This window comes from Elephantulus edwardii, unplaced genomic scaffold, assembly GCF_000299155.1.
Source record: "Elephantulus edwardii isolate Elephantulus edwardi_28Jun2011 unplaced genomic scaffold, EleEdw1.0 scaffold00077, whole genome shotgun sequence".
In the NCBI taxonomy this organism is placed as follows: domain Eukaryota; kingdom Metazoa; phylum Chordata; class Mammalia; order Macroscelidea; family Macroscelididae; genus Elephantulus; species Elephantulus edwardii.
In genome coordinates, this window is record NW_006399827.1 from 3,747,822 (window position 1) to 3,771,755 (window position 23,934).

The 23,934-nt window shown below is 42.9% G+C and overlaps 1 protein-coding gene across 1 annotated transcript in view; it reads left to right on the forward strand.

Moving 5' to 3' along the window:
- The first annotated feature begins 3,274 nt into the window (after positions 1-3,274).
- Positions 3,275-23,934, forward strand: part of MMD (monocyte to macrophage differentiation-associated) — a 30,949-nt gene continuing 10,289 nt past the window's right edge. The window contains exons 1-6 of the mRNA XM_006889265.1: positions 3,275-3,463; positions 11,207-11,288; positions 15,481-15,641; positions 19,361-19,435; positions 21,074-21,175; positions 23,300-23,369. Coding sequence (XP_006889327.1) covers positions 3,438-3,463; positions 11,207-11,288; positions 15,481-15,641; positions 19,361-19,435; positions 21,074-21,175; positions 23,300-23,369 — 516 coding nt within the window. The 5' untranslated portion in view covers positions 3,275-3,437. The remainder of the gene's footprint in view (positions 3,464-11,206; positions 11,289-15,480; positions 15,642-19,360; positions 19,436-21,073; positions 21,176-23,299; positions 23,370-23,934) is intronic.

A 23,934-nucleotide genomic window follows, 5' to 3' on the forward strand; every position in this document is an offset into this window, starting at 1 on the left:
TCTCTCCAGTATCTCCTTCCCTCACTAGACTTCAATCACTTCTTTCATGACCCACATTCTTCTGTCACTGATAGGATCCCCCTTGGCATCAGCTGTTTGGTTGGCCTTTTTTCCTTGTGGTGGTGATATTTTTCTTTTTATTTTTATTTTTTTAGTTTTGTGCTATTTCATGTTGCTGTTTCACTTGCATTCATTGATTATTTGTTAACAGTCTTTTCTCTACCATCCATGCTAGTTTTTCTGATTTAGGGTGGAGAAGGTTGTATTTTTTTTCTCTCCTAAATGCTATGCATTTTTTCTTTTTTAACGTAAAATGGCAGTTAGGTGTTTGAAAGGAGGCTTTGGTCTTAAGGATATCTGGCAAATCCTGAGTTTGCCCTTGGCATTTTCCATTTCAGCCTTCTTTTCTTTAGGACAAGAGGATAATGCGTATCTTATGAGATTCTTGGAAAGATTAACCAGCTAAGGAAAGTACTTTTCTAGCTCCTGGCCCCTGGGAAAGGTAATAAGAATTATGGGTGATGCTTTGACAAAGGCAGAATAAACACTCCCAAGAAGCCCGAGATGTTTTCGTTTATTAATTGAAATTTTAATGAAAGTTTACAGAGACTCTGGATTTCCATTCATTCATTGTTACACATTTTCCTCTCTGCAAATCCGTCCTCCCAGTTGGTTTTTCTCTTTGAAAAGTAAAAAAAAAAAGTTTCGTTATTATACAATCCTATCTCCACCCACCCCAGTCCATTTCACCATGCAGCTTTCATTCTGTACTCTTGTCATGACAATAATACCTACTCATAGATTCCTTTCCAACAGTTCCCTCCCTCTTCTGTTTCAATGAAGTACACTTTATTATCCCCTCTTTTCTTAGTTTCTCTCCAACCCCAATGTCAGTCCTGCTTTACAAGAGTGGCACTATGCAGTTTTGTCCCTTTGTGACTGAGATATTTCACACAGCATAATGTCCTCCAGGGTCACCCATTTTGTATAATATTTCAAGAGTTCCTTGTTTTTCAACGCAGAGTAGTATTCCATTGTATCAATATACCACAACTTCTCTATCTATTCATTTGTTGATGGGCACTTGGGTTGTTTCCAACTCTTTGCTGTTGTGAACAAAGCAGCAATAAACATGAGTGTGCAAATATCTGCTTGGGTGAAAGTTCTAGTTTTTTCAGGATATATTCCCAGTAGTGGAATTGCTGGGTCAAATGGTATTTCTATTTCCACCTTTTTGAGAAAGCACCATGCTGCCTTCCATAGTGGCTGCACCATTTTACACTCCCACCAACAGTGACTAAGGGTTCCAGTCTCTCTCCACAACCTCGCCAGCATTTGTTGCTTGCTGTTCTATTAAAATTTGTTCAAAAATCTTTAGCTCTGAGAGGCAAATCAAAACAACTTTGAGATATCATCTCACACAAGTGAGATGTTTTTATTTTAAATTCATACAGCTAGAAAGTTGCTCTGTGAGGCTGGGCTGTGGACAGATTACCTGGATGGGTTATTGTTGCTCTTGCTAGGTGCTTTCAGGCCAACTAAGGCAGTTGGTGACTCATGCACAACAGATCTGAACCTTGTCCTGTCATGCTTGCTTCATCCTCCATCTCCCTTGAACTCAAGCCCATTGTTACAGTCACTGTGTCTATTCATCTCCTTGAAAGTCTTCCTTCTCTTTCTTTGACCCTCCACCTTTTCCAGCATGATGTCTTTTTTCAAAGACTGGTCTCTTAACATTCCCAAATTATGTGAGATGAAGTTTCACCATCCTTGCCTCTAAGGAGCACCCTGGTTGCACTCCCTCCAAGACAAATTTGCTTGTTCTTTTGGCAGTCCGTGGGCTATTCAGTACTCTTCTCCAACATCGTCATGCAAAAGTATCAAGGGGAGCAGACTTAAATTCCAGAAACGGAGAGAACAAGTCTTATGAAAACACATTATTTCTTTAAGCCTCTCTTCCAGCAAGTCCTCTGGCTTTTGGAGGTTTATTTGAAAGTTTCCAGCTGCTTGAATTAAAAAAATTAAAATTAATTTGAAGGTAATATAAAATAGTATTTCCTCTCTGTGGTTCTAATTAAAACAGACTCGTACTAAGTCTTAATAATTGCGAAGCCACCCGCTGCTCCGTGGGAAAAAGAAGGGCAATCTCCTCTCATTGGATTAAATGCCTCTGAAAATCTGAGAGAGGATCAGCTATGGATCGGTTCCGATTCTATTGTAAACAACGGAGTTCTGGTAGGGAGGTCTGGTAAGGGGGGCTGCCTTTTCGAACCAAAGGCAGGTGGTTCAATCCACCAGTGGTTCAGCAGGACAAAGATGGACAATCTCCTTTCACAAGATTTACAGCCTCTGAAAAAAAAAAGAAAAAAAAAAAGATTTACAGCCTCTGAAAACCTACTGGAGGCTCAGCTATAAGGTATCTAACAAGACTTTGTTAATGTAGGGAGTGCAAAGGTAACCAAAACTCATGCCTCTCTGGAGGTTGGAATCCACTCAAAGCTCTGCACGAGAGAAAGATGGACAATCTGCACGATTTTAGCCTTAGAAGCCCAATGGATGGTCAGCAGTGAGTCAGTTCTTCCTGGATGGCAATGAGTTTGAGTGTTTTCCCGACGGCAGACAAAAGCAAACAAACAAAATGCCACAATAAAACCAGTTGCACAGAAAATTTTAACGAAAAATTTCACCATCTGTCTAGGAGCATCGCACAATACCCTAGCAGAACTAGTCCTCAAAATGATGAGGTGGATAAATTAAGGCGTGATGGAGAAAGGAATGATAAAGAATGAATGGTTGACACCGAGGCAGGACTAGAAGGCAGACAAAGCATTGGGTATGCTATTTCCTTCATAATTGCTTTTAAGAACCTTGGCCTATCTTCCCCCTTCACAATTTGTCTTCCTTCCACTTTGGTATTTTCTCTCCGCACATGGCAACTCCTCACTTACTGACGCGCACCGCCCCATCTCCTCCTCTCACTCCTCTCCTGGCCCCGCCCCCTCCGCCGCCAAGCTCCGCCCCACTTCCCGAGCCCTGCAGGAATGAATGGCAGCCTTGCCGCCGCGCCGCTCGCAGCGCTGATTGGCCGCACGGCGGGTGACGCACAGGCAGCCGCGGGTGCACGCAGGCGGGCAGAGCGGGTGTGGGTGGAGCCGGGCTCCGGGGCGGGGCGCTGGCGCCCGGGGGCGGAGGAGCGGGGAGGCGGGAGGCGGGAGGTGCCGGGGCCGTTTAAGCGGACTCCCTCCCGCCCCCAGTCGCCGGTCTGCCCCCAGCCCTGTCCCGACCCCCGGCCTGGCCCATCCGGCCCTCTCGGCTGAACGGTTCCGCCGGGCACGCAGGCGGCCTCCCGAGCAGCCCAAGCCCATGAGGGCCGCGCGCCCAGCCACCGGCGCTGACGAGACGGAGCTCCCCGGCCCCCGAGGAGGAGCGGAGGATCAATGCGGTTCAAGAATCGATTCCAGCGGTGAGAGGGAGGGCGCCCCTCCTTGCCCCGCAGTCCGTGTCGAGAGCGTGTGTCCATGTTCGCGTCCCTCGCATGGGTGCTGGCTTCTCACCTGGCTCCATCTCCCCGTGGGTCCCACGCCTTGGCCGGGCACCAGCTCCCGGGGGATTCCCTGCCCTGCTGCTCGCCGTAGCCGATCGCCTTCCTCCCAAGACTGGGGTCTTTCCGCCCGGGGTTCCCTAGCCATCTGTGAACTAGGATGCATTCCAAGACCTCGCCCCCCCCGCCCTCCAACCGGGGCCCCCGTAGCTCCCCCAGCTTCACCCTAAACCCTTCTGCAGGCAGTATGTGTGCTCCGCTCCCTCTGAACTCCAGCCGCAGCGCTGCCCCTTCTCTATCCTGAGCCCCCTGACTTTGCTGCGCCCCTCGTGCCCCCCCCCCGGGGGGGGGTGTTACCGAACCTGGGCCCGCAGCTGCCGCTCCCAGCAGCGAGGTTGCTGGTTAAGCATGGTGTCCCCGACATTTTCGATGCTTTGTTTGCGAACTGCCCTAGCAAAAGGGAAACTGAGGCACGCTCCCATCGGCTTCGCCTTGCCTGGCCCTGGCTGGGCCTTGCTGGGTTCTGCTGCTGCAGCTGCTGCTGCTGGTGGTCCCTGGGCGGTGTTCTTTTGGACCCTGTGAAGGGGCAAGTTAGCTTTTAGCTGGGAAGACCTGCTACTGAGATGCCTGTGCAAGGAAACGAGGAGGAGGAACCGGGGCGCCGCCACCGACGGACCGGAAGGCTACCCGGCTGCTCGTTCACTGAAGAACTGGAGGGGACGCGAGCCTGGGGAGGCACAGTGGCCTTGCTCGCTGTCCCCAAGGCTCTGCTGTCCAGCCATGGATGGAAGCTGGCCCTGCGCTTCTGATCCGAAGCCCCGGGCTGGCTTCTGATTCTTTCTGGTTTAAATGGGTGAAAGTTCACCTCTCCTGTGTTGGTGTCAACTCTCCATCCCTTTGTCTGAATCAGGCCACCACCTGGCTCCCAGATCTCCTCCCAGCAGTGACGGGGGAATTTAAAGAAGAAAAGTGATGCATGAAATCTTCCAGAAAGCTTACTGTCGAGTTTAGGCATTGCCTTTAATTCAGCAGTTTAACAAGTACATATCTTTAAAAAAAATAATTCCAGCTGCTCCCCCCTTTTAGTGCCCACTTACCCCAGTATCCTTGTTTCATCCCCTATCCTAGTTTCAAAGGATAACGGGGGGGGCGGGGGGGAGAAATGTAGAGGAAAAGTTGCGTGGACCTGGCTTCCGAATATGGCTGGTCACTCGGGGTAGAATGCCTGGCACTATAGCTCCAGTGAAGAAGTTCATTATCAGTGTTGTTCAGGGCTGAAATGAACCATGGTGTTCTCCGTTTAGAACGTGATGTCAGGAATTCAGGCTAGAGGGCCTTGATGGGAGAAAGTGGCATATGCATAGGCCGGCCTGCCACCCTGTGCCTGTGGTCTGTTTGATTTGCTTTTACTTCTCTGCACATCTGTGCTCTTCCTGTTTTCGGAGAAAAGTAGCAAGTCTGTGAAATTACCCCTTCCTGACTTGATTGTTGCATTGCTTTCCCGTCCTGTAGAATGCCTCTCTGAAAGCGATTGTTTTATGATTAGTTTCCTAAACCAAGCTTCATTTAGAGTTCCACTCCCTCAGCAGGAACTAACCAGTCCAGGTGTCTTAGCACAGAACCCTAATTTTGTCCTTTGCTTTATTAATTTAAAAATTAAACATAGAAGCATTTTCTCAGTGTGGCAAGGGCTTTTGGCTGCACAATACTGCATGCAATGTGTATCTTAACAGTTCCTTTCCTGATGACATCAACACCAACCTTGGCTTTTTTGAAGACCAAGTGCTTCCTGGAAGTTCCTATTTCTCTTTGATAGGCTAGATGACAAGGTCAACTTGAACTTGGAAGTAAAGTAATAAATAGTTGTTGTTGTTGTTGTTGTTGCTGTTGTTATGTGCCATCTAGTTGCTTGCGACTTGTAGCGACCTTATGTACAACAGCTCTGAACCCTGCCCTATCCTGAGCCAACCTCATTGTTTCTGACACATCTGCCCTTATCACACCAGTCACTGAATCACTCCATCTCATCGAGGGTCTTTTTCTCTTGAGCTGTCCCTCCACCCTCCCAAGCATGATGTCCCTCTCCAAGGACTGGTCATTGCTTGCAACATGCCCAAAGTATGTCAGACAAAGCTTCTGAATCCTTGCCTCCAAAAGTCTTCATTTATAAGATTCACACATTTAAATGTTGATGCTGCTTTCTAGCACTGCTTAAATATGTATTCCTTACCTTTCTCAGCATTCAGGATTGTTTGAGGTAGGCAAATTGCAAAGGAAGTGGAAGTAGGAACAAATGTCATTTGAAACCACACGGGAGCTCTGAGGGAGGAAGGTAGACAGTCTCCTGTTAAGATTTACAGCCTCAGAAACCCCATGAGGGTGTTGCTATGAATTGAAAACAATTCAACAATAAGCGAGTTTATCCTCTGATAGATTTATTGGGATGTAGGAGCATGAGATCGCAGTAAAAAATACTTCATCAAGCCATAGTTTGCAGTGATGCCTAACTCTTAAGAAAATCCCAAACGCCTTTCTGGGGTTCCCATAATGGAGACTTGGTTATTGTAGCTTTGGATCAACTTCCAGGATACCATTTCTGCTAGAAGTCTTATAAGGAAACTTAGCCCAGTGTCTACAGTCATAAGGCAAGGTCTTCACACATGCATGCCTTCTATAAAAGGCTAGGTAGAGTGCAAGAAATTCCACAGAGATGCAGAGAACTTCATTTTTCTTTCTTGTTTTATTCCTTCTCCACACACAGCACCACACACAGTCATTCTCTCCCCTGGACGTTATCTCTAGCTGATAATAACTGCCCGCATTTATCTGTGCCAGGCACTGTCTGGGTACTTGTTTATTACTCATCTCATCTCATCCTCAACTGTAACCCTAGAAGACAAAGTTTATACCCTTTTAATAGAAAAGCAAACAGGGTTAGAAAATTCAAAGGGGAATTGTCCCTAGTTGCACAGTTCCACAGGGGCAGATCCAAGGGTTCATGTTCATGGTTTTTTCTACCCCCCATGCTGCCAGCTCACCTCTTTCTCCTGCTCTTCCTGCCCACACTGCATCTGTGTGTCTATCAGAGAGATGTTCAGCACCCACAGAACTTCTGCTTAATGTTGTTGGTATACATTCCTTTTATTCCCCCGCCCTTCAGTTTTGCCACCATAAATCCAAGGAATATGGTCCTTTCCCCAGCCCCTGCCTGCATCATTCATTGTCAGCTTGAAACATTGACCATGTTGAAAATATTTCATTCAGAAGCATCAGGAAGCCTTCCAGAGCCTGCCCCTCCTAATTGTGTCCTTGGGTCCCTGAGTCATGGGCACCATGGTTATGGGATAATCACTTGAGGTACGCCTTCTCTTTTATTTCATAATGAAACAAAAGGCCCACTGCCACTCCCAGCATCACCTCCAGAAATGGCCATTTTCCTTGAAAAGTGTCATTCCAAAGAGATGCCCTGCCAACCTAAACCAAACACAAACCCTCTGCCCTCAAGTGAAGTCTGACTCGTGCTGGACTGACATCAGGTTTTATATGAGAGGAGACTGACTGCCTCACCTTTCTGCTGGGGTGAGGGTGGGGGGCGATTGGCCCTAGAAGCAAAACCCTACACCTCCAGGGCTCCTTCTCCATCTTCAAGGGCAGCTAATTGGTTAACAGTAAGGTGTGGTGGGCAGGGACCCACTTGTGTTGCACCATGAAGGGGCCTGTGGAATGTCCATTGCCTTTTAGACATTTCTCAAATAAGGGCTCTTCTGGCTCACAAACTGCCTGTTTTGCTCTTTTACTCATAGAAACCACTGAACCCCTCATGAAAGTAATTAACAATGGGATCCCTCTCTCTTAAGATGAAACAGCTTAAAAATGCCCACCTTTCTAGTCATCTAGTCAATGCATTAAGCACCAACAATAAACGAGGCATTGTGTTTGGAGTTGTATGTGAAGAAGTGAACAAGTCAGAGTTGGAATTCTCATTCCAGTGGCAGAAGATGGAATTGAATTGAAGCATCATGAATGCTGATATATTGGGCCTGAGTGGGGCAGGGAGGCTGGAGTGCTACTTTAGGAAGAACGATCAAGAAAACCTTTCTAGGGAGGTGACACTGAGTTTGAAGGATAAGAGCATTCTGAGGAGAATATTCTGTTCAGAAAGGAAACAGCTCATGCAAATACCCTGAGGCACAGCTGACCTTGTTGCTTATGAGCAGCTGAATGGCAGTGGCATGCGGAGAGTGAGATGCTGGTTGTTGATATAGAGGGCACCTGTGAGATTGACACAGGTGGACACATTGGGAGCATGTTTTGAGGCAGCCCTGCATTTGCAAGATGAAGAAGCAAGGACAGCATCTGGACTTTGATCTCTGACCTCTGATGTGTAGGCGGCTGATATGCTTTCAGAGGACAGACACAGTGCTTGGAGCTTCCCCAAAAAACCCACCCCATGGAGCACACTTCTACTGTGACACATTGGTTTGATATGAGTCAGAGTTGACTTGACAGCAGCAACTGGTCCAAGAGTCCTGACCTGTTCCACCCCCACCCTTAGCCCCTCTTATGTTTGAAGTTCCATCTGGGTCTTGGGAGAGGCAAGAGTGTGCTGCTGACCAAAACAAGTGAGGATATAGTGAACAAGCCTTGCTTAACTGAATAGCCATTCTGAGTGTGGTCTTTGTATCTGTTTACAGCACCTTCCCTCTTCCCATTGCAATTCTCTTATTATAATAGAACTCTGCTCCACATACTTTTCAACAGTGACTTTTAGGAAGTAGATCACCAGGCCTTTCTTCAGAGGGAACCTCTGGATGGACTCTAACCCTCAGCCTTGTAGATCACCATGTTAACTCTTGGCACCACTCAGGGAATCTTTTGTTGGGGTTACACAGCATTTACTTTAAATGTGTCTCCCATAAATAGGTGCTGCTTTCCATAACACTTGACAGCTCCTCTCGTTGCCTTTTTGAGGAAGAATTCGAATAGGCTCAGTGTGTGGGAGTTCATTTGCATCCTACATCAGCTTTTCCATTTAGGTCTTGGGGTTGATGTCTTGAGACTATGGAGGAGGCTCGATTGCACCCTGGCAGGCCAGAGAGAAATGGAAAAGTTACCCACAGAACACTTATGCTGGTTCCCCCTCTGAGCCCCTGTGAGGGACTCTGAGAACAGCTGCTCGGAGGAGAGTTGCTCTTAACCAGTTTTTGCTGGAATCTTCCCCCGGCCATCATGAAAGACAGCCCAAAAGCACCCTGGGTGGCTTGCTTTGCTCTAATACTGCGGTCTGTGGTTTTAACCTGAGTTCTTCTAGGTGGTCTGGGGCTCTTACTAACATGGCCACCTCACTTCTTTGCTTTGGGGAGAAAATGTGAAAGTCTATTCCTGTTGCTGTGTAATGGCCTGACTATTTTTAGATTGGGCTGCCAGAGATATAAATTGCTATTTTAGTCTGCAGACCAGTGGTGGGTACGCAAACCCTCCACACTCGTGCCCTACGCAAAGCACTTTCAATTTAATCTAACCCCAACCTTGTTGAAGCTTTGCACTTTACCCTTTCAAATTTCTTATAGACTGTGCTGCTTATAGCTCTGTTGTTATGTCTCAGGGTAATGATGTGGTAGAAGCGTGAATACTTGGGATGCTTTTAAAGCATTCTTCCCAAGAGTGTAATTATTTTCTTTTTTAAGATCTATATGGCAGTTCACTCATCCCTTAGGAAATTAGTAAAATTATTTACAGGATTACCAAGGGAGAAGAGATGATGCTTGCATTTTTTTTTTTTATTTACCAACAGGATAAATTCTTAAACTATTGCAACTGACTGTATGTTGCTTTTTATATTCAAATCATCTGGTGGATTCAGTTCAACAAGTAGCTATACACACACGTGACAGGTAGCAAACCCACTGATGGTCCACATGAAATAGCATGCTGTCCCAGATTCATCCCCCGGTAGACTTCCTGCCTGATCTGTACGTGTGGGATTAGCAGAGGCTGCAGTTTTATTTTTATTCATTTTGTTCTGCGAATGACAGGCCCTTCTTCATTAAGGGAGAAAGTGGAGGCTTGTCTTGATTCATACACTGGGCTCTTAGATAGGCTTGATCATGCATTATAGGCAATTTTTGGCAACCTGGCTCTGCCATTTGGTTCAGCCTGGTACCTTTTTTCCCTTTTGTCAGAATTAATAAAGTGTAGTTAATGAGTCAGGACTCATTAGTGGCAAATAACAAAAGCCTGCCTTAAACTAGTTCTCGAGCAGAAGGAGCATTTCTGTGAAGAGCCTGTTGACGTCTGCAGACTGCATCCCCAGGAATGCAGCCGGGCCTCAGAGTCTCAAACACTTTCAGGCCTTTCCTAGAGCCCTTTGCGTCTCCACATCTTCTTTCCTCTCGGATCCTGACAGCTGTGCTTTTTTTACCTCCTAATCTTATGCGTCCTGTCTTCCAGAGAACAGCCTCATGAAGCTCAGACACAGGGTTTGGGGGCACCCTCACCTCACAAGAATAGAAAAATGCTATTCAATTCTCCAGGTTCTGAGCCATTCTTGCTTTGCTCTGTAATGCTGATTGTCACAGCTAGCCCAGAGCAAAGGGTGGAATCTGATAGTGTGTGTGTGGAAGAGACTGACATGTAGATGCATATAGCTAGATATTCACAGTTGTGTTCATATGTGAATTTTATAGCTAGAGAAGCCCTAGTGGAGTAGTGTATAACATAACAGGCTGCTAAATGAAAGGTTGACAGTTCAAATCCACCAGGGAGAAAAAATAGGACATTTTCTTTCATAAAAATTTATAGCCTCAGAAATCCATTGGAGGCGTCAAGGTATGAGTTGGAAGCAGTTTGAGAGCTGTGAGAGAGATCATATTTCCATTTTGGTTTTTGAAGTGAATTCTTCTCAGTAAGAAATAATGCAGGGGGTAGTTTTATCTCCCCTTTTAAGTGGCCTGGAGGTATCATTAAGTTGATTAGTGCTGTAACAGGTAATTTCATAAACACAGGAAACTAGTTGGACAGGCCTGCTATTCATGTAGAGTTCAAAGGTCCACATGTGTAAAGCTTTCTAAATTTTGAGAGAAAAAGATGACAGTAAAATAGGCCAAAACCAGAACTTCTGTTATCAGAGCAGGAAAATGTAGATATTTTCCACTGAGATGAGCAATAGAGAAGTGGGGAGATTTTTCACAGTCAGAGCTGGAGGACTTTCAAGACCCTGAAAATGAAAACAGTGCCATTATGTCCATAGGTCTCATCGGAGAACCCTTTCAAATGTGTCTCTTCTCATGCAGTGACAGTGATGGACATTTCTAGAGTTCATAGTTACCGTGGTGACTGTTAAGAGCTGTGAGCTTCCTCTCACTTTTTTTTCTTTTAAGTGGAAGGGGTACCAGTTGAAGGAAGAGGATAGAGTTTCTGTTTGTTTTTGTTTGGTGGAAGGTTTTTTTCCCTGAAGAGACTGAAAGAATAAGAAATTCAGCCAGCTACAGTGTTTGCATTGGGACTATTGCTGTCGGCTCAGTTTACACTTCTTCAGATTTTGATTTTGTTCCTGTAACTAGACATTTCCATCAATCTCCACTCCATTTAGAATAGGCCAAGCAGCCGTTGTCCTGTACACGCTTGGAGCTGTCCCCACATGATGTCTTTTTTTTGTTTCTACAGGTTCATGAACCACCGGGCTCCAGCCAATGGCCGCTACAAACCAACTTGCTATGAACATGCTGCTAACTGTTACACACACGCAGTGAGTATGCACCTCCTGTCATTTTCCATCTGCCCCGGGGCCTCAGCAGGAGGCAGGGTGATTATCTCTAGAATCTTCAGGCCTATCTCTGTGACCTGACCTCCCAGAGTGTCACTGCTTGTTCAAGTCACTAGAAGCAGTGTGAGCATGGAGAATGCTTTCAGTGCCCTTACCTGTGGCCAGCTTTGTCCTGGACTGGTTTTCTCTGCCAGGATGTCTTTAAAAGAATAGGAAGAACCTAGTTATACACCTTTTTGCGAAGATTGTCATCTCGAAAATGAAATTAACCACCTTTTCAAGATAATCCACTGTATTCACTGTCAAGGAAGGTATTTTACACTGTCAAGGAAGGTATTTTAAAAGGTGCTTTTTTCCCCGCCCCATGGAATGAGTCCCTGAACAAGGTAGCTACTTCCTTCCCACACCTGAAGTGGCTATTGCTTCTCAGAGATTAGTCCAGATTGTGGAAGAAAAGCACATTTGGTCCTAAAATTCATAGTTCATTTTATTCCCATCACTTATTAAAGTGCAATGTGCTCATCTAAGTTTCTGCTGAAACAGAAAATACTCAGACATTTAAAAACAAAAGCAAAACCTATCCAAAAGTAAATGAACATTCTGCAGCTTTTCTCCTTTTTGTGTGCGTGCTTTGTGTCTTCATCATTTTCTTCTGTCGTTACAGATTGTCATTTTCTTTCACGATTTCCCTGGAAAGTTTCATTTAATGAGACTTTTCAGGGAGCAGTGGTAGCTAGTATATAGTTGGATTTTTTTGTTTTGGGGGCTTTTTTTATGATTAACAGTTGGAAAACAAGAACTAGAGAGCAATCTACTCATTTAAAGAAACATGTTTGCCTAAGACCTCAGGACCACAGTCTCTGGGCATGTGAAGGTCAGCTGGCAATGAAGTTCACAAAGATAATGTTCTCCGTTCAAATAAGAGGGAAGAAAGCCAAAATGCCTAGAAAGAATTAGTCCAGAGAACTAACTGAGCACTCAGACCTCAGCCTCCACAACCCTGAGACCAGAGAACTAGGTGGTGTCTCATACCACTGCTGGCCAAACGAAAAGGGAATCAGGGGAAGGTATTGTATTGATGGGTGGACTATGTAGCATAAAAACTAAGAAAATGTAAAAATAGCCAGGCTTTCTGGTCTACTACAAACTAGCAGAATCCCTGCACTGTGACCCTTATTCACCCTTTGAGCCTAGAACGAAACTCATTCCTTTGACTCAACTTTAATCCAGACAATAGACAAGCCTTTAAGATGAACAAGAGCACCAGGGAGGCACTCACTCCATAGAATAGTCAACCATATACTAACTATCATGAGGGTAGCGTTTTACAGGGATAAAGGATAGACTGCAAAGATTACTAGAAACAAGAATCGCAGGGAGAAAGTGAGAGGAGGGCCGGCACGGTGTGAGCATTATAGCTAATGTAACAAAACATATGTGAGTGCTTGAGTGGAAAACCAATTTGCTCTGTAAACTCACTCAAATCTCAAAAATACGTACGTGTGTATGTAGTTTAATAATACTAAATAGTGTCGGTATACTTAAATTAGTTACTTATATCTTTAGGATAAAATTTGCTTCAATTTAGGTTGTACCTTTTCATGTCTTTAATCCTTTCCTTCAAAGAGTTAATAGTCAACATTGTTTTCTGTAAAAGGAATCACAAAGACAGGTAAACCTTAAATAAAATACAATTTTCAGTGGATTGCTTTATAATTTTATAAAATATGCCATTTGGTCATTACTAGACATAAATGAAAGTTTATAAAGGATCTGTATATTCTGATAATAAAACCAGTCTTCATTTGTTACTAAATGAATGTCTTCTGTCCATAGGTGCTAAAAAGATTTTTATTTAAGTACTTACTATGCTAGAACCTTGCTAATTTTTTTTTTTCTTTAGGAGAGAAAAAAAAAGTATTACCTGTCACGCCTGCCCTGGATTCCATAAAAGGGCTTAAATAATGAAATTCTGAGTAAGCTCTTTTTGTGGATAGTCTCACTGGAACCCATGGCTTAGATTCTGGGGACAGAAAGGATTTAGTGGAATTCTCTAGAGTCACGCTGACCTCTGTCCTTGCCTGAATGGCATGCTTACATGAAGTGAGCTTTGCAGGATGAGAGGGGCACAATGCTCAGAGGCCAAAGATGGTTTTTTAAAAATCCATGGCCTTGTTTGACTTTCTGCTGTGTTTGTCTGAACATCCATCTTTTATTCCTGACTACATTTTCAGAGTTAAAAGTAAAAGGAATTCTCAAGATAATTATTTGTGCACAGGCCCCTTTAGGAGATTTAAAAACAAACAAACAAAAAAATATTCAAGAGACCAGGGTGAGATTAGGTCTAGAGAATATAGATATCCTGGACAGCAGTTATGTGACAGTTTCGTTTATGTGATTTCTGTCTTCACTCCTGGCTTCAGGGTCCTCTGTTAGTTTCTCAGTTAACTACAATGCAAAAAACTCTTGAAAAGTTGCAGGGATAGTGCTGTGATGGTCTCCATGTCACCAACCAATAAAATGATCAATCATGTGTCTGTAACTTAGCTTACAGTTGAGCAATTAAATATGATTGTGACTGATGATGCACTGTATATAATATTGCTTAGAATTTCCATGAATAATTCGCAAAATATCTCCTTTGGACATGTCACAATCTGAGGAACAATTGCACAAACACAGTGAAGGAAACCACCACATTGATTTTTTTGGAAGGGAGATTGTTACCTTATTAAACCTCTGTCCCAGATTCCTGGGTCTCGCAGACAGTAAAATTTCTAAATCACACAAACAGAAAACTTTCATTATCATCATTTCATTGAAGAGAGGGTAAATTAGCTTGGAAAAAGTAGGAAGGGCAGAACATTTGAAGATGCTCATTTAAGTCAAATAAATTTTACCTTATTGCCCTTGGCTTTTGATCCACGCCAATGAAAACGTCAGCTTTTGACATTTAATGCTGCTCTAACCCAAGGGATTTTCATGTTCTTTTGCAAGAGGACAAAAGTAGGTATTGAAGGAAAGAAGAAAATTACTGAATTTATATTCTTTGCCAGGTGTGTTCGTTCTCATATCCAGAAAAATATTTGTTATTACAGATTTTACACATTGGGATTTTATTTATTTTATTTATTACAGATTTTACACTTAGGGAGTGGATAACCTTTGCTCACATGAAAGGCATTATTAAAAAAATAAACCTAGAATTTTGATTCTTCAGTAGCTCCCACATTAGTAGAATGTAATTATCTCCAAGTTAGGACATACAACTTGCAGTTTAGTTTCATTATTTTTACATGTGTGCGCGCTTTGTTTTAAACTTTTTCTTGTCGTTTGAGTGAAAAATTAGTTTTCCATTTAACAGCTCATTCACATTTCCCTTCAAGACGATAACCACAAACTAACAGCACTCTTCCCACTTCCTCCCGATATTTACCGTTTCCATCTTACTATTCTTTTCTGCCTTCTGACTTTATCCCTGGGTAATTGCTGCCGTTCTGGTCTTATACGATTGATTCTTCTAAGAAATGTGTACCTCCATGGTGCTATTATGTGACATATATATTGTTGTTGTTGTTGTTGTGTAACATCAAGTCGGAACCGACCCATAGCTGACCCTCTGGCAGGTTTTCGGAGGCAGCTAATTGCATGGGAGGAGATTGCCCATCCTTCTGCATATGTGTATTTTATAATACTGATTTAATTCTTTTTCTTTCTTTTTTTGCCTTTTGCTTAAATAGTGCGATTTCAGTAGCCCATGGGAAAACTGGGCAGACTATTTAACAAGCAAGAGATCCTTGAGAAACCTGGATATATGCTTGCCATTTGAATATTTTTAAGAGTTAGTTAATCAGATTAGAGGATAAGATGAAATATGACCCTATTTAATGAAATTAGGATAAAGAGCATCTGTTTTGCAACCGTTGAATAATGTTGCCTCCTTAACTGCGTCCTCGATTGGTTGGCACAATTCCAGGCACAAAACAGCAGTACCTGTTTCCGGGGCAGCAACTGACTACTTCATCTGGCTTTCACTAAGATTCCTTGGGAGAGGCGAATGTTGCCTTTGAAATGCTTTGAAATGCTTGCCTTCTCCAACCCCCTCCCCGCACCCCCAAATGTGTCTCAATTCAGTAAAACTCGGGCTAACTCATTTTCTTTCCCTTCCCCTCAGTTCCTCATTGTTCCGGCCATTGTGGGCAGCGCCCTCCTCCATCGGCTGTCAGATGACTGCTGGGAAAAGATAACAGCATGGATTTACGGAATGGGCCTCTGTGCCCTCTTCATCGTGTCCACAGTATTTCACATTGTATCGTGGAAAAAGAGTCACTTAAGGTACGGTGGTGGACGGCATGCTGTTCTAACAGCTCCAAATAGTTGACGTTCCTGAGTGTCCTGCCAGTGTATGTTCTGCAGGTGGGGGAACGAGGAGGCATGGCCCTGCCTTGTAGATTATAATGCTGTCCTGTTATTGAGGACATTTTAGATCAGCCAGAAGCTGAGGGTCTTCATTTGGATCTGAAAATCTGCCTTTGTGCCACAGTACACAGTAAGTTAGCCTCAGTAACCACAAAACCATGCTGGTTCCTCAGCAGAGAGAGAGGCATCGCTAGGTTAATTACATTGAATTTAGAGTCAGCATCCAGCCTTTGCGTCCCAGCCCTACCATTTAACCACGACCTTGAATAAGTGTTAAAGTCACTTGGCCTCCTAAAGCTTTGATTTCTTCATTAGTGAAGGGAAAATAATAGTATCTGACTCATAGGGTTATTATGATAGGTGAACGAGATAGTGTATGTGAAAATGTTTTGAAAATTACAAAAGGACTAGAGGGTATAGCAGTGTAGGGAGGTATGCTATAGCTTCGGTTTACTGTTTGGTAAAGTTCAGTTTTCAGAATTAGGTCCTGCAGATACAAAGTCACGTATCATTCCTTTTCATGAACAGACGTTTCCTAGACAATCTGATGGCTCTTGGCTTCCTAACCAGGACATAAAGGTGTTCGTTCTCCAAGTGAAAGCATTTGTTAGGGAGAAAACAAAGAGTAACACCCAAGTTAAGTGAGTAGTGCAATGATTGTGCTATAGTCCAAAGAGGATTGTTGTTGTTGTTGCTGTTGTTGTTATATGACGTACAGTTGCCTATGTCTCATAGTGACCCTATGTACAACAACAGCTCTGGAGCCTGCCCTGTCCTGAGCCAAACTCACTGACTCCGACATGCATACAGATATATACTGACTCTGACATGCATACAGATATACCTTTTGGTTTTGCAAAATGTCCAACAAAAAATCTCAAGTGGTCTAAACACTGTACTGTTCAAAGTTGCTTCATTGAAAAGCAGGATTTGGGATTAATGAGAGGACTGCTGGTTTCCCCATGTGTAGAATAAGTGTTAACAATAATAATAGTTAAATAAGCTAGAAGGATACTTCGAGATCATTTCATCCAAACCTTTTCATTTTCGCTCGGGGAAACGAAGGCTCAGAGAAATGGCCTGCAAACCCAGGACATCCGGCTCCCAGACCTGAGCTATTTTCATCACCCTCTACAGAGTATTGCGTTTGCCTTCTGCAGCCTCTTTCTTTAAGGTGATGGTGCCTTGGGCCTAAAATAAAACCATAGCTCTGAACCATGAGGGTGCCAGGGACTCAAGGCAGAGCCACAGGAGGACCTGTCCTGGCTCCTCAGGGTCCGCTGTCGTAAAGCCCGGAGGCCACGCCAGCAACAGAGCACTTCATTATTTTCTTGGCACAGTCTCACTGTGGTTGCCTCAGCTGACTTGGCCTTGATGTCTAGATTTCTGAATCAATAAAGAGTTGTAGATGCCTACTTCATATTTCAGGGCCTCCCTGCAGGGCTGAGAGGAAGGTGTAATAGAAACCAAACACTTCAACCTTGAAATAGCACTGCTAGGATCAGAAACCACCTGCAGATTTTTGCTTTGCATCACTGGGTTTTTAAAAAAAAATCCTAGAATGTTCTTGTTGTTGTTGTTATGTGCCATCAAGTCACCTGTGACTCGTAGCAGCCCTATATACAACACCCTAAACCCTGCTCTATCCTGTGCCAGTCTTATTGTCTCTGACACACCTGCCCCCATTACCCCGGTCACTGAATCAGCCCATCTTATAGAGGGTCTTCCTCTCCTATGGTGTCCCTCTCCAAGGACTGGTCCCTCCTTGCAACATGCCCAAAGTACGTCAGATGAAGCTTCAGAATGCTTGCCTGCAAGGAGCAGCTTGGTTAAACCCTCTCCTAGGATGGTCCTCATTTACTAAAGGAAGAGAGAGAATTAGAGCTTGTTGGGTGTTTCTTACATGCGAGGTGCTGTGCTAAATCCATGAGGAGCATTGTCTCCTTTAATGTTCACATATACTCTGTGATGGTGGTTGTTACGTGCTGTTGGGTCACTTGTAACTCATAGAAACCCTACGTACAGCAGCTCTGAAGCCTGCCTGTCCTGAGTCAGTCTCGCAGACACTGACACACCTACCCCCATTGCCCCAGTTACTGTATCGATCCATCTCATCTGGGGTCTTCCACTCCTGGGCTGCCCCTCCACCCTTTCAAGCATAATGTCCTTCTTCAAAGACCGATCTCTCCTGGCCAAGTGCCCAAAGTAAGTGAGGCAGAGCTTCAGAATTTACCTGCGGGGAAAGTGAGTACCGGAGAGGTGGGTAGGAGACTCAAATGAGATTCCAGGTCTGGCTTTGAGCGCTACAATGTGGACATGGCATTCTAGGAAGCTGTCCAAGAAAGGCCCAGAACTCACATCAGAATCAGAATCCTTCAAGGAATTTGTTCAAGGAAGAAGAAAAAAGAAAGTCCCCTTCCCTCCATTCTCTACTCTATATACCAGTTCCTCTTATTTAGAATTTGTAGATTGTTTTATGAATTCCCCAGGTCATCTGACATGCAAACTCATTTGAGAAGCTTTGATAAACTATTAGGTTTGGGGTTTTCTGTTTGAGTATGTATTCTGGGTTTTGTTATTTTTTGCTTATGGTTTAAATTATTATCTAGAGTTATCATTTCTGACCAGTAGACTGAAAAAAAATTTTTTTAATTTTATTTTATTATTTTTGTGTGTGTGTTCGTGTACCATCAAATCAGATCTGACTGGTACAGGAGGAGATTGTCCCTCCTTCTCCAGCAGAGCATCTGGTGGATTCGAACCGTGCGCCTCTGGGATTGTAGTTGCAGCTCCTTGCCACTAAGCCACCAGAGCTCCCCCTGAAAAAAACTTTGCTCACAAATGAATTTTTCTGACACAAGTCAGCAGTGTGTTTCTGGTGTGGGCTTCAGCACAGCCTGGCCCTTAGCCCTCAGGCACTGAGAGTGGATTCATGAGACTGGGCTCCATCTAATCCATTTCATGACTAGACCTCTTGGAGCCAAGCATTTTGCATAATTCCTGACTTGTCCATTATGGGAAGAGGTCCTTGATGAGAAATCCAAGTGGCCACCCTCTGCAACAAGTGTCTCTGTTGTTATTGCTGTTCCCAAATTAGATTTCCAGTTTCCCTTCTTGCCACTTATTGTCTGCACTAGAATGTTTGAGGTAAACACTGCACTTAAGGCATTCTCAGTAGATTGGGCCCACAGGATGTGACATCAGCTCAGGAAGTTTATAGAGTTCCATGACTTGGTGTGTCCTGCACAATGATCAAAGCCAGAAGTACATCTCCTTGAAGAGTTTCATTCCTGTATTGAGTTGATTAGGCTAAAAAAAAAAAATACAAAAGTTGGAAAAGACCAGTTTTTAGTTCTTTGGGTTGTTTTTGTTTTGCTTATTTGTTTTTACCACTTTAGAACATTTTGGGTTCAGCCCTTACAGTTCATGCATGAGTTGTGAAAGTACCTGTTGTATCTGCAACCTTAGAAAGAACAACATTTCTATTTTCAGCCTTATCTTTGGCTAACATTTTATTTAAAAAGCTGTGAGAAACTAGTAGAATAGAAATCACCTTCTAGTGAAGTGTTAATACTTATGGTTTCACATTTGGCTGGAATATTTAAGTGTTTTCTGTTTGTTTTGTTTTCTCCCAGGACAGTGGAGCATTGTTTTCACATGTGTGATAGAATGGTTATCTATTTCTTCATTGCTGCTTCTTATGCTCCATGGTAAGATACCTTCTGTTTCAAGAGAGTGTTGGTATATTACTTAGAATTCCTCCATTCTTTCCCCTTTCTTTTAGGCCCTGCTGTCAGCACCATCTCCCCTCCCACAAACACACACACATACATGTTTTCCACCCCAATATGATTTCCTTGGATCAGATTACAGATTTGCTGCCCTTCAGGATTTCTATCTGGGCACTGCACTCTTCTGTTTGAGAACTGCTGTGGGCATGCGTGCAGGTAGCTTCCTGATTTTCAAAATATCTATCCTTTGCCCTCTTATTCTACTTATTCTACAGCTCTGCTGCTGCTAGAACAGCAACTTGGACGTTGAGTTGTTCAAGTGGAAATTTTATAAATGTGTATGAGGAAAACAAGCTCACTTTTCACATTTATTCCCTTTATCTTCAGTTCATTTCACAGAGCAGCAGCTGCTATAAACCAGGTACATTTTGCATTTCTTTAGCCATATGTGTAAGAGAGTTAGACACATTACTTACCTATTTAACATGCCTAGTGTTCTGCCCGATTTCCTTTAGCCTGCTACCCTTTTAGATACTGACCAGCCAGAACTTTGCTTTGAAACCCATAATTAAAAACCTTAGCTCTCTCTCCTCCCAGAAGACATGGTCTAGTTGTAAACACTCAGAAGTTCATATTATTCCATCAACTATTGTAGTCATTAGAAACAGACCTCTAGATTTCAGCCAGTACAGCATCAATCATTCAGAAGAAACCTAATTATCTACTGGAAGAAAACGTAGTGCTGTCTCTCCCAACAGCTGCTGCTAAATTATAGGGCTGCTTGGTATTGAAGCGAGGCCACCAGAGGCTGTTGTGAAGTATACCTCAATTTAAAATACGTAAATAACTAAGACTTTTAATGCAGCTGAGGATTTGAATGTTAAAATAGAGAATTTCTTCATGTGTAGTCTGAGACATGCAAGGAGTACTTTTTCCACTATGAAGTAGCTTTTGGGTGTTTCCACCCACCATTATAAAATATTAATGTCACAGTTAAAGCTGATCAGAAACAACCTTCCCCCTAAACCTCATATTTATTTGTAATACCAAATGAGGACAATTTGTACCACTTTGAAATTCAGTACCACAGCAATCCACAGTTAAGTTCTAATAAAATGTCTTCCAGAATGTATGTTTGGGATACGCCTCATGTTTCGTCTTGGCAGAGAGATTGGTAACGGGAGACACTTGGCCTGTAGATTAGGTATCTGCTGTGGGACTGTGATCTCAGTTCAGCACTTTGCTTAGGGTTCCCATTCAACTTTGTAAACAATCCATTCCCAAACACACTGTCAGAAATTAGCAGGTGAGTGGCCTTTCCCAGGCTGCTGAATAAAGTTAGGTGTCACAGGCATTGGGACCCACTCCTGCATGCCTGCTTTTAGTTGATTCTATTTTTAACCACATATGAACTAATTCTAAGCCTTAAAGGTTGACTCACAAATTTTGGCCTTCATTAGTTAAATTTACCCTGTTACCCAGATACCTCCAATGTGTTGAGTGCCTTTTCCTCCTGTAAACTCTCCCCCATTTGTATCAGTGACTAGAGGGGAACACAGACCATGAATTGCCTTCATTTATGGCTTCTTTTCTTTGTTGTCACATTTACATTTTTAGGTTAAACCTCCGTGAACTTGGACCCCTGGCATCTCATATGCGTTGGTTCATTTGGCTCATGGCAGCTGGAGGAACCATTTATGTATTTCTCTACCATGAAAAGTAAGAGAAAATAATTTACCCTTCATAGATTTTAAATGCACTGCCTAAATTTTATCTGTGTTTTATAACACGACTTACTCTGTATTTTCACTGGAAAATAGTAGAAATACATAAACAGAATGTATAGTTTTTGATAAATGTTCAAAGCTGTTTGGTATCTATTAGTGCAGCACAAAGGAACGAATGATGTGTGTCATCAGTGCCACTAAAGAGGCCATGTGGCCGGCTACCTTGGGGCCAGCTGGACCTCATTTGACGTCCTGAGGCGTCCTAGCCTTACTGGTGAACTAGCCATAACTGTAATTCACGGGGATCACATGAGCTCAGCTGCTAATGAAAGGTCGACAGTTTGAACCCACCAGCTGCCTCATGGGAGCAAGATGTGCAGACTCCTCCCAAAAAGCATGTAGCCCCAGAAACCCCACAGAGGGTCGCCATGAGTGGGAACCGACTCAAGGGTGGTGGGCTTGGTTTTGTAGCTTATTAAGATTAAAGAAGTTAGATATTAAGTGCTTAGTACGACACTTGCTCAGATAAGAAGCTAAAAGGTGTTCCGAGCTAGGATTCCCCGATGTGTGCAGGACCCCCTGATTCAGAATAGCCTAACAGTGAGCGTGGTTTGTTTTTTGTTGATTTTTAATTTTTAAATTTTTTTTATTATTTTTGTGTGCGTGTACCTTCAAATTGGATCTGACTGGTACAGGAGGAGATTGCCCCTCCTTCTCCGGCAGAACATCTGGTGGATTTGAACCGCATGCTTCTGGATTGCAGTGCAGCTTCTTGCCACTAGGCCACTAGAGCTCTGTCGTTTGGGGTTTTTTTGTGTGTGTTTTTTGGGTTTTGTTTTTAAAAAACCAACCCAACCTGATTTATTCATAACAAAAAGTATTAAACAATAGAAAGGAAAACGTACTAAGATTTATCCTATTAGTTCTAGGGGAGACTCTTAAGGCCATCTGTTCCAAGAAATGACAGAAGGTGCCTCAAACCACTCACTTTATTTCTGCTCCCTGACTCTCACCATTACCTCACGTGCCTGATTCTGAGAAACTCAGGGACATGAGATCATTGTCTACGGATACAATTGATTAAATACTTTGTTGTGGTTGGCAGGATGGTTCCCAGAATTGAGCATAATTTGTGTGTATCACGATGTATTAAGAGATTTTCTCTTTTTGGAAGAAAATAGTAGTTTGACTAAATTCTTTTGACTTTGAAATGCACTTGAGATACCATTCTGATCACAATTCACTGTTTGAGTGGCATGGGGCAGTATGTGTAAATGCAAGAAAACCGTTTTCTTACTTAGGCTCAAGTCCATAATTTATACCCTTGGGTAAAAATAGGAAGTAAAGTAAGACAACCATCTTTTCTCATTCCAACCCTGCTGTTATAAACTAAACATGTAAACCTATTCTTCCCCAGTTCCCTGATATGGTCACTACACTATAGGCTTTGAGTATAAAACGCAGAGAATGAACATGTGGGTCACTCTAGACAGTTGACTTTGGTGTGCTTTTAGGAGTGCTTATAGTTTACCAGGTACTGTCCCAGATCTAGCAGATACTAACAAATAAACTTTGAGGGACTTAAAGTCTAGTTTGATGAGGCAGAACTATAAATTGGATTTTAGTGTGTTTCTTAGAGTTCTGTCAAACATCTGTAGCCTAATAGGAGGCTTAGAAATTGGAAGTGCAGAAACAAAATAGAGGCAGCAACAATTCATATTCTTTGTTTCTTAGGGATATTATTACTTTGCACCTGATAAACTAGGCTTCAAGGTACATCCCAGTCCATCCCTAAACTCTTAAGTTTTTTATATCTCAGATTGGAATGATAATGTAGACAAATACTCTAGAGTTGGAAGAGGAGAAATGAAAAACAGATTGTATTTCATGATAACTACTTTTGGCAGAAAATAGTGTCTAGGTAGTCTATCTAATAATTACTGAGCATGATTAGCACAATTATGCTATTTTAGTTGGAAGCCGAAAGGTCTCCTACTGGGCAAAATGTATTTCATTTTGGTAGTTAGGAGCTTATTTGTTTTTTTCTAAAGTAAAAAACTGGTGTAGAGATTGTCCTAGTGTTACAGAAATATTCATTCCCTTTCTGTACCTGCAGGTATAAAGTGGTTGAACTCTTTTTCTATCTCACAATGGGATTTTCCCCAGCATTGGTGGTGACATCAATGGTAAGAAGTGGCTTTATTATTTCAGTTATTCAGCCTATTCTCTTTATGTTTGTAGGTCTCTTAATGGGGTTATATAAATTATAAATAGCTTTTCATGCTAGAGTTAAAGCATTTCCTTAACAAAGGCTCAAAAGGAAAATATACAAATAACAAAATATTAGGAATTTTCACTAAGTCTACATTTTGGAGGGGGGAAAAAACTATAAATTTAGACATGTTTCTTTGCAGATAGTAATTTTTCCCTCCTTTTGATGAGTTTTTCTGTTTATCTCACCCTCCCATTCTTTTCTTGCTAGAGAGGTTCTATTCTATCTCAGAGAATCACTGAGTTAAAAATTGGCTGAACAGTATATAACAACAATTAAAAGGACACCATAGAATGTTTAGTTGGAAGTCTCTTCCTAACCTGTTATGATTAGAAGAGCTGTATAATTTAATTCTTAAGCTCATAGACACATTATGAAAATGAAACTTTGCATTGGTCTTCTCTAACCTTGCAAAGACTTGTGAAAGACTTTACAGTTCATTGAGAGGGTTTTGTATTTGTCAGAGAATATGCTTAATG